Source organism: Filicampus tigris, chromosome 19, assembly GCF_054856515.1.
Source record: "Filicampus tigris isolate MCC_2025a chromosome 19, RoL_Ftig_1.0, whole genome shotgun sequence".
NCBI lineage: Eukaryota > Metazoa > Chordata > Actinopteri > Syngnathiformes > Syngnathidae > Filicampus > Filicampus tigris.
Genome location: NC_141235.1, coordinates 9,436,838 through 9,447,500, shown reverse-complemented (window position 1 = coordinate 9,447,500; position 10,663 = coordinate 9,436,838). Strand labels below are relative to the sequence as shown.

The window sequence follows — 10,663 nt, the reverse complement described above, 5'->3', positions numbered from 1 at the left end:
TGGATTTCATTTCTTTCCAACACTGGTCTTTTTGCTGCTCACTCACATCACTCAGAGTGGGAACATCCAACATTCCCATTTTCCTTATGCAAAGGACATTCTGTCCTCCGTGTTTGAGTCGCTTATCTTGTGCAGCATTTCAAAAGTGCCCCCGAGGAAAGAGTGTAAAAGAAATCATTTAAGCGGATGTAAACAAGAAATTTTCCCTATGCTTTTATATTTCCTTCAGAGGTTTGATGCCAAGGACTCTTGAAGGCCAACTCACCATGGAGAAAACGCCAAGCTACTTTGTGACAAAAGAGACGCCGCATAGGATCGCCGCCATGTCCCGAGACACCAAGCTCATCGTGGTGGTGCGAGACCCCGTCACCCGAGCCATATCAGATTATACCCAGACTTTATCCAAAACTCCCGACTTGCCAAGCTTCCAGGAACTAGCCTTCCGGAACCTGACCTCGGGCCTGGTGGACACATCCTGGAACGCCATTCGCATCGGCCTGTACGCCCTTCACCTGGAGAACTGGCTACGCTACTTCCCCCTGGCACAGATCCACTTCGTCAGCGGCGAGCGCCTCATAACGGACCCGGCGGGGGAGCTGGCTCGGGTGCAGGACTTCCTGGGGCTCAAGCGCATCGTCACGGACAAGCACTTCTACTTCAACCGCACCAAAGGCTTCCCGTGCCTCAAGAAGCCGGAGAGCAGCGGCTCGCCTCGCTGCCTGGGAAAGTCCAAGGGCAGGACTCACGTGCAGATCGACCGGGACGCCATCGAGCAGCTGCGGGACTTCTACAGACCCTTTAATGTCAAATTCTATGAGATGGTGGGTCATGACTTCAAGTGGGAGTAGATATTTGGGATTGACTATACTTTTAAAGGGGAGGTTGATGTATTCTGAGGATGAATACAGCAAAACCAGTCAAATCTGGTAAAGTCAAGCTAATGAGCAAAGATAAGAGATGAGCAGGCATCACCTCAAACTAACCGTTTATCTTTAAAAATCATGCAGACTTAATCATTTGAAAAGCAAAGCAAAGGGATATTCTGGGAAGAAAGACTTTGAAAACTTTCAAGTGACAGTCGGGACTCCTCGGTCTGAACTTTAAGGTATGAAGTAGAAGCACTTTATAGCATTTTCTTGTGTGTTCATCAAGGACATTCCAACAAGTCAACAATGTCAAAGGTATCTTTTATGTTCAACTGGATATCATGTTTACACAGGGATTTGATTCCTGTGAATATTCTCAATCATCCAGGTCATTTCATTCCTGACTGTTCTGGTTGTCCGATGAGAGGTTTCGCCTCTCATCAGCGCAGGCTTCATCAGTACATGCACATATGCTAGATAGGACGGCTCTAACCTGAGTTTTGGTGTTGGACGCCAACTATTAATCCTCTAAATTACAAAAATGACCCAGTCCATGGATGGTATCACACTTTTTTGAGGCGGACACTCATTAAAACGCACCTGAAAGCTATTTGGTATGTTTTGGGTTAGTATGTTTTGGGGATCAATGACATTCCACTGTTCCATTCACGGTAACAGAAATGAAGTTCTTTGATGAAACACTTTTACGGAAAAGCAGTCAAATGTATACCAAGCTGAATTGAATAAAACCGTAATGGTTGGTGATGACAGTGTCAGTTTTCTGTGAATGATAATCTCATATCATCACTAATGATGACATTTAAGGGACGCTAAGGTGTAAATTCATTGGCTATCACAAAAAATGTGACACTGAAGCATAATCGCAAAATCCAAGTCTGTGTTGAATTGCTGCTTCTCTAATTATGCTTGCCGGTTGATTTCATTCGCACATGTACATCTAAGCGGTCCATATCTACTCTCGTCCTTGCTTGCCCTTTGTCTTTCATTTCTGTAAGAGAAATCCTTCAAGGTGAGAACTGGCAATCATGAATTAAAATTTTAACCTCCAAAATGTGGTCAACATTTGGTGTCATTTCATATGCACTTGAGTGGATTCTTGGCACATAAAATGAAAAACGTATCTTTACGGGGCAGCGTAGTCGCCGAGGCTTTGCTGTGGGTGGCGGTGATATGATCGGCCGACGGGTGGTTGTGAGGAATTTCAATCACCGTGCAAAAACAAAGGAGGGAGCACCTCGCCGTGGCAGGTTATCAAATAGACCGGGAGACTGCGGGTCGCATGATTGCAGGGAAATGTTTGGATCTGGCCTTCTTTGCCGCATACTAACAGCTTGAAAGTGAGAGGACAGGTGATCTGTTACCATAAAAGCAACTATAGCACTGTAGTCCTTATCATTATCTGTAGCAGGGCGCTTTGAAGCATGGCTCCCTAGGATATTTTGACAAAAGTCTCTATTTTTCTGTCCTTATTGGAACGGTTAAAGGAGAAGCTTTAAAATGGGTCTTCCATTTTTAGCTATAAATATTTGTGTGTCTGTTATATAATGACGTCATAGTTTTAAAAGGGTAAATCAATCCAAACACATTTTTTTTTTCAAGAATATGTTCCCAGCAGGCCCACTAGTTGAAACACCGCATTCTGATTAATATTGCGTTTGTGGAATATTGGAGCAGAGTTAAGAAGCAAAACCCACCTGTTTTCAGCCATCTCTGGAGGCCGCCATTTTGTCGACTGAAAATGACATCACAAATACTCAGGGCTCAGGTGACGACCAATCACGGCTCAGCTTCATAAAAACAGATCAGCCGTGATTGGTCGTTACTTGAGCCCTGAGTAGTTGTGATGTCATTTTCAGTCAACAGAAGTGACAAAATGGCCGCCCCCAGAGATGGCTAAAAATGGGTGGATTAACTATTATTCCGCAAACGCAATATTTATGAGAATGGCCTTGTTTCAACTAGTGGGCTTGCATAGAACATATTCTTGAAAAAAAATATTTGGGGTTGACTTCCACTTTAATGACCTCCTTTCATGGTGAGATTCGAACCATAAACCTCAGAACGGTTTGGGTAGACATGCTAACAAGGGCTGTCACAAGCTAATCTTTTTAGAATTGATTATCCTATCGATTATTCCAACGCTAACTCAAATGTTTTCTCCAGCTATAACATTAGGCAGGCTATAAGGGATCAAGAATTACAGGTGTCACACAGATCCTAAAAATGCTAACTGTGTGGCAGATAAGCCACAAAAAGGGACAGGCATTACATACAAACAACCAAACAACTTTAGTCATGTCACAGAACATAGCACATGCATCATTAAAACCAATTTAAGCAGGTCTAAGATAGTCTGTTGGTGTCAAAATGGCTGCCAAGCTAAGCACAAGTTGCTGATGAAGGGTTTAGGTTTCACTGTGGTTGTGGTTGTATGACTGAAGAATGTGTGAAATAAATTGTTGGGAAAACAAAAGAAAAGGATGCAAAACTTACTTTTCTGTCCCAATCTGGGCAAAGGAGCTGATTCCAAGTAGCTCCAAGGAAGGTAAGAGCAACATGATTCTCCCAAACAGGCTGCGCAGATCAGACATTCCAGGTCATTTTTATGAATTTATATATACTTTTTTTTATTTCACGATAATTTTACTTGAGGTTCTCACATTTCACTCTGAGGTCTAGTTCCTCCCTTCTCAGAGATGCCACCTTTATATCCTTCACTACTTCCTGTTCCTCTCTTCTACTTCCTGCCTTCGTCTTCCCTTTTACAGCTAGGAGGTCATTTTCTTCCTTTTGACAAATAAAATTACAGAATGCTTAAGAAATAAAATAAACAACCAAACAAAACAAACAAGTACATACTGTCAAAAAATAAAATAAAATAAAAAGTATGCTGCAACTCTCTGCAATTCAGAAAAGGAAAAGCAATACAAACAAATTAAATTAAAATGAAATCATAACATTGTTGGAGGATAATCTCACAAATTTGGACATCAGGACAACAACCCTCAAATTTTCTCACAAACAAAAATAGTTGAAACTCACCTGCTGTACTTTAACCTGTTCCATCTGCAGCCCTCTTAAAATGTCCTCAAATGCTCCTATGTCGGATCATTTGAGGATTCTTGCACAGAATGTTCTCCCTTTTTTTTTTTTTTTTTTTAACTTCTTCCTCCTGCTAGCGGTCACAATTGTTAGGAGAAGGAGAAAAATCATAAAAAAGACGCTCCTCTTGCTTGGGACCCTTAAAGCTCAGCAATCCACAGTTTTTTCCCTATGCACCTTATTTTTTTATTTTTTAGGCTCTGCCCCAACGTTCATTAAAGTCCTGTGACCTCCAGATAGGGGCGTAGGCAGTGTTCCTCCACTACCTGATGGTCACCGTCATTCCTTGCACACCGGCGGCTCATTTCCAGGGCTTCACACACATACACGTTCATAGGTGAGCACCAGACGTCACTGCGAGCAGTTCCGAGGATGGTGCACATGGGTCCTAATTAGGCCTGAGGGCCAGGAAGGAGCAATCCCGGGGAAGAAGCGGCAGAGTCTGATTAGACTCTCCCAGTGCAAGGCCCTCCTGAGATTGCTTGCAGGTCAAATCTCTCTTTCTCTCTCTCTCTCAAACACACACACGCGCACGCAAGCACACGCATGCACACCCACACTTTGCTTACTTTTCAAATCTAAACTCCCGCAGGAGACAGCCTATGCAAATGGTGAAACTCTTTGCCGTGGTAGCTTGGTGACGTGACCTATTTGGACTGTGGCTAATGAGGTACTTGTTTCGTTTAATGAATATTTGATATAAAAAGATTTTTTTTTTAAATGGGTGATTGCGAAATCATATCTCGAGCTTTGCTTATTTATTAAAAAAAATATTATCATTCCAAAATTGAATCACATTTTTTTTTTAAAGTTAATCAAAGTCAAGGATGCTACTTTGTCTAGTATCTTTCTTATGTCTACACACAAAAATGTATCCGCTTAAAGCTTCAAGTGGCTGGAGTACATCTTACGGTTGTGGGGCTTCTCCATGCTAAGACAACGAGGCGCTCAAAAGAAATTGCCTTTTTCTTTTTTTTTTTTAAATCAGGAAGACTACTAGGAGATTTTGCAGCACCGTTTCCCCCCTAAAATTGTGAAGGGAGTTTACTTCCAAATCTGTGTGGTAAATAAAAATTCAGCATTCGTAAACATGCTTAATTTTTAAGAGCTAATCCATGAGACGTTCATGAGGGATACTGGACAGACTACTAATTTTACAATTTTTTTTCAAGGCCCAACTTTCTTCTGGCATGATTAAAATAATAATAAAAGGGCATAATTAGAAGGATTATACCAAAAGTACTCAACTACTACAAACACAATAACGGTTATGTTTCACATAGGCTTGCAAGCAAGCCTTGAGCGCCATTGTAGTTCAGTAACTTTGACTTAGCAGCAAACACCTGTTAAATATCCAACCTGAAGGAATGCAAACTACCAACCAAACTAATCTGGCACAAATGATTTAAAACTTACCATTACGCATGTTTTTTTCCTGAACAATCCGTTCGGTTTATTTTTGTGTTGGCTAGCGTAACATGTACTAATCACCATAGAACATCTAAAAAATATTAAGCATTTCACTGTTTTAATTTCCCTTTTTTGAACTTAGGGTTTAGTTAGTTCGTTTGAACTTAGGGTTTAGTTTGGTTTGTCAGTTGGGGTTTGTTGACGAAGATGGAGCTTCACTTTGCGCCGCGACCGGAATAGCAGAGCTAGCAAGGCTAACCGCTGTGCTCTTTCACACCCATTATTATTTACATACTCTCGGACCGACACGGACGTATAAAGACTGTTGACCCGTTTGGCTGGAATTTTTGCTGCTCCGCAGTACGTTACAGTTAATATATTCTGAACAGAACATTAAAACAGAGATGCGCCACAGCTCCCCAAAAAAGAAAATGAACTCATTGACAGTCTGAAGACAAAGTTGGAAGTATTTAAAAGTCACTGAAATGTCAGCCAGATGTAGTTCATCTCGACCTAATAGCTGGCTTCAGCTACTCACTGACTTTTAATAAGCTTTGCAAAAAGCCAAGAGACAGCATTTCACAACCAACCCCGAGTTGTTCTTAGGTTTCTTAGCAATTTTAGCGTAGCCCAAAGTGTTAGCGTAGCCCAGCATTTCGCATGCATGCTCCATTTAAGGTGTACCACTTAAAACACCATCCATGCTTTATTCAGGATGCTCACACAAGGATGAAAAACGAGGTACCCCCGTTTTCCGAGCGAGTGACACCGCAGAGGCTGACATTCGCCAGTGAACCCTGCTCGGCCCTTCCGAATAGTTCTGTGCGCCGACAGGATGTCCCAGAGGTCTAAATCGCTGGTGGCTTTGGAGCCAAATTAAAAACGAAGCGCTGACAACTGTGCAGCGCGGTCGCGAGTACATGATGATACATGTTCTTACAACTATTTGCAGAGCAACGTTGGAAGTGCGGTCTGCGGGGAGGGCACGTAATAGGTGTGCGGAGGTGATGTGCTATCATGAGCTTATGGCGAGAAAAGCAGAGAGCAGGAGAAACGAGGCAGGCGTCGTAAAGTTAAAGCCGGGTCATCTTGTCTTTTTGTCAGTGGAAGGAGCAAAACTTGTGAATGTACTTTGTGACCTGGAAATTGCAATTCTGAGCCCGCGTGAAGGCGGCGAGAAGCTATCACTGAGCTGAAACGCCGACAGAAAATAAAGTGAACGCACTGAGGAAGGTGGAGGTGAAATCAGAGCAATGTGATTACAATTGTAAAAAACACAACTTGGATTTTTGGGGGCTAAACAGTCATTTAAGTCGGAACAACTGAAAAATATAAAATTATTGACATTTATGGCAACAATTTTAGTTAGCACAACAAAGCAAGCAAGTTGTTTGCGCCAAAAGAATTTGCTGAGTTGTTTATACAGTTGGAGGGACAATACAAGGTACAATTAGTTCTGTAAATTCTTGTTTGTTGAAAATGCAGGAAAGCCAATTTTCACATGAGCAAAACAGAAAATATTTTGTTGAGTAGCCCAGCTTAGAATGTTCAAAGTTTGTACCAAACAGCCAGTACTTGCCAGAAATTTCTGCATCTCCTTCAATGTTGAGCAGCTTTCTTTGAGGTGTCCAGTCCTCGGTAATATCACTGTTGCGCCATATTTTCTCCACGTGATGACGACTGCCTGCACCATAGGTGTCAAATTCGTGTCCTCAAGGGCCCCTTTACTGCATGTTTTCCATCTCTCATTGCTACAACATACCTGATTCAAATGATTAGCTCATCAGCAAGCTCTGAAGGAGTCTGACACATCCTGATTATTTGAAACAGGTGTGTTGCAGCAGGGAGAATTGGAAAACATGCAGGAAAGCGGCCCTCCAGGACCGGAGCTTGACACCTGTGGCCCGCACTATGTTCCATGGAAAATCTTTTGTACTCTTCTCCTGATTGATACCTTGCAACAATGAGATCGATATAGGTCATGTTAATGGTGCAAAACATTTCAAATCATTTATCTCAGTTTAATGTCTTTTTCATCACAAAAAAATGGCATTCGAACTGGGGCGTGTCGACTTTTTTCATCGACTGTATGTAATAAAATGACGTTTTTCGCAGTCATTACAGTACAGTGAGTACAGCGCAGTATTCAATGTGAAGTCTTCAAATAATGTGCAGAAATCGGACTGGACCCTTTGTGACATGATTAGTAAACAAGAGGCCGCATGATTTTGCAAAATTAATCAAATTAGTCCAAGTCTTCCAAATAGGAAAGCGCCGTCGGTCCATCCGCCCGTCAGACCACCGGGTGCTTGTTTTTCTCACCGAGGCGGGCTGGCAAAGCTGATGAGATCGGAGGCGCGTAGACGGAGCTCTCGCCAGGAGATGTGTGCTAATTAGGATGCGCGCCTCGCATCTCGTTGAGGAGGATAACAAGGCTCATCTCAAGGCTACCTCGGGATGAGCCTCACATCCACGGCGAATCAAAACGCGTCTGATGTGTCAGCAGCCCCCCGGACCGCGGGCCCGCCACACCTGAGCTGACGCTCAAGGGCTGCATTAAGATGTTGATGGGGGGGGGGGGGGGGGGGGGCTTCACGTGGTGCGGCAGCTTTCAACACCATATCAGGGATGAAAGACTAAAATAAGAAAAATGTCTACACTCTTTACTTAAGATCGCTGTAGGTTGTCTAACCCGGTGGTGGGCAAAGTATGGCCTGAGGGACACATGAGCCCGATACCTTCTTTAATTCGGCCCACCAAGCATTTATATTATCAAGAGTCCTGTAATATTTGTTGTGTTCATTTAGCCATTTTTTTCCTATTCTAATATTGGTAAGGTATATTATTTTTTTTTTAGTATTGATCTCAATAGTTGTATACATCCAACATATTTATTTAGTATAGTAATTGGTTCTTTAAATTAATTACAAATATAATAAAAATCTTCATACACATTTATCTTATTACATTAAAACAAATATTCCTGTAATATTTGTTGCATTCATTTGGCAGTAAGCTAAAATTAGAAATTTAGCTAAGATGTTTTTATTAATTTATTTTATTGTTATCTGTCTCATTCAATTTTTCATTTCATTGAATAATGGGTGAATGAATGAATACAAATATTATCAATGAGCAAACATATTAATTTGTTAAAAATAATTTAGCTTGTTATATATGTAATAGAATACATATATATATATATATATATTTCTATATGTATTTTTTAGATATGTTTATTAATAGCTTTAACTGCGATCCCATTTTAGATCCACAACAAAAGACGAATGCAGGATACTACATCACAGCACATTTTAGCAATCCCCAGATACTGTACCATTGAAATATGCCCTAGTCTAGACATCAGAGTCTAACTAAGAGGCTTGGCTCATGAATAAATACAATGAGACACTGAAAATTCAATTTATCAATGTTGTATGTTACACACAATAGCATTAGGGTTGCTGCTTGTCCTCATTACGCTCACAAGTGAGCTGGAGCCAACCCAAGCTGACTTTGGGGATTGATTGATTCCTGTGAAAATAATAAGTTGACTATTGTTTGTTCCCATGAGCATCCTTACATGCACCCGAAAACAAACACACACACAGTGGAGGATGGTCCAGGCACCCGAGGCACCCTCTCTCAGATTGCACGTCAGATGCTGAAGACAGCTGCGCTCATCACAGCCTTTATGAATTCATTACCTTTTATGTTTCTCCAAACACTCATTTATCTCCCTGAGAAAATCAAACAGGACAGACGTTGACTCGTCTTCCTTTCTGAAGACTGAACAACTTTTGTGACAAGTGTGACACGAACGTGACAAAAAAAGCCTGTAAAATTCAGGTCTGGGTGGTAAGTCACGCCCCGTTTCTGACAAGATGCACGTGCAAAAGCGTGTTTGGGGCGTACGTTCCGGTGAAGGCTGCTTTCAAAAAAAAAAAAAAAATCAAAGTGTGTTATTTGCCTTCGTGAATGCGCACGACATCAAAGTGTTCGCCTTCCTCTCCCGTGCAGCTTCCATCTCAGCATCGCTGCAAAGCCTCTAATGATAGAAGATACAAGGAGGTGCCACGGCTGCCAGCCAAAAGGAGAGAGAGAGGGAGAGAGAGAGAGAGAGAGAAAAAAAAAGACGCATTGGAGGTGATGATTGACATGCCGGCATCTTTTTAAATATTCCTGTGATGTGGGTCCAGACACATGGATGCCAATGATGGCGGCCTTGCGCGCTGGCTGACGCGGCGGTCTGCCCGCCAACCACCTGGCTGGCTGCGAGAAACACGGGCCCTCTGTCCGTCAATCACCAGAGGTGGTAAAAGTAATCTGTACTCAAGTACAGATACAGATATATAACTAAAGCTGCGAGGGCCCTTGCAAACAATTTGGGGTACTTGATCATTGACGTACTGTTGAGGTAGTGACAGCACTATTGCCCTCAAATGTGTTTGCTAGACTCCACTAACAAAGTATTTATACTTCATTACTTCTCACCACTGTCAATCAGGCAAGGAGAAGTGTCAGAAGAATGGCAGCAGATGTGCGATTCTTCACACCTTGTCCTCCGCGTTGACAATGGCCTCGGGATTCCGGCTGACGCGCTAATGTGCATAATGGAGGAGATATTAATCGGGGTAACCTAGCTCCTGCACGGGCGAAAAAAAATGACAATCCAACCAAAACTAAGTATCTCAAATCGAAGCTAAATATGCTACGTCTGTTCTTAGAAGGCAGTTTTTGTGTAGAATTGCGTTCCCTGGATAACCTTCATAACGTATTATAAAATGCTATGGAGATTTTGTGAGTAAGTTTATCTTAAATAAGAAATAAAATTATTCTATCGGTGGTCAGAGTTGGCAAAAGAAATCAGTCTGTACGTACAGTAAGTAGATTAGTGTTATAGGACTTTGTTTTGGGCGAGAGTCGGTGTACACCCTGGACTGGTTGCCAGTCATTCAAAGATTTGAATTGTATCTAATTTCTTATGCAGAGGTCAAAGATCAACTTGCAACTTGTGATTGGGAGTCTGACTGCTTATTTGTATAGACGAAATGTGCCGTAGATTGGCTGTCGGCTGGGATATGCTCCATTTTACAAATGACCTTCGTAAGAATAAACAAAAATGGATGGATGCAGAACCAGTGATTTTCAGTTATTCAAGCATTTTTTTAACTCATTCATAGACATTTTCAGACCGTCTTTTACCCTAACGTTTGAAAAAAAATGTGAAAAAAAATATAAATAAATTCCTGGGATTGAATGGC

General features: G+C 41.8%; 2 protein-coding genes across 6 annotated transcripts in view; one reads left to right on the top strand and one right to left on the bottom strand.

Annotated features, from left to right (window-relative positions):
- LOC147129362 (heparan sulfate glucosamine 3-O-sulfotransferase 2-like) overlaps positions 1-1,855 on the top strand; it is a 7,235-nt gene extending 5,380 nt beyond the window's left edge. The window contains exon 2 of the mRNA XM_086016741.1: positions 230-1,855. Coding sequence (XP_085872867.1) covers positions 230-848 — 619 coding nt within the window. The 3' untranslated portion in view covers positions 849-1,855. The remainder of the gene's footprint in view (positions 1-229) is intronic.
- lrrc4bb (leucine rich repeat containing 4Bb) overlaps positions 1-7,129 on the bottom strand; it is a 28,656-nt gene extending 21,527 nt beyond the window's left edge. For 2 of the 5 annotated variants that reach the window (XM_086017192.1, XM_086017195.1), the window contains exons 1-3: positions 3,930-4,075; positions 3,548-3,674; positions 3,381-3,461 (exon numbers count right to left, since the gene is read on the bottom strand). The gene's annotated coding sequence lies outside the window, so the exon portion shown is untranslated. The other 3 variants (XM_086017194.1, XM_086017196.1, XM_086017193.1) reach the window with 2 other exon arrangements.
- Positions 7,130-10,663: the final 3,534 nt, after the last annotated feature.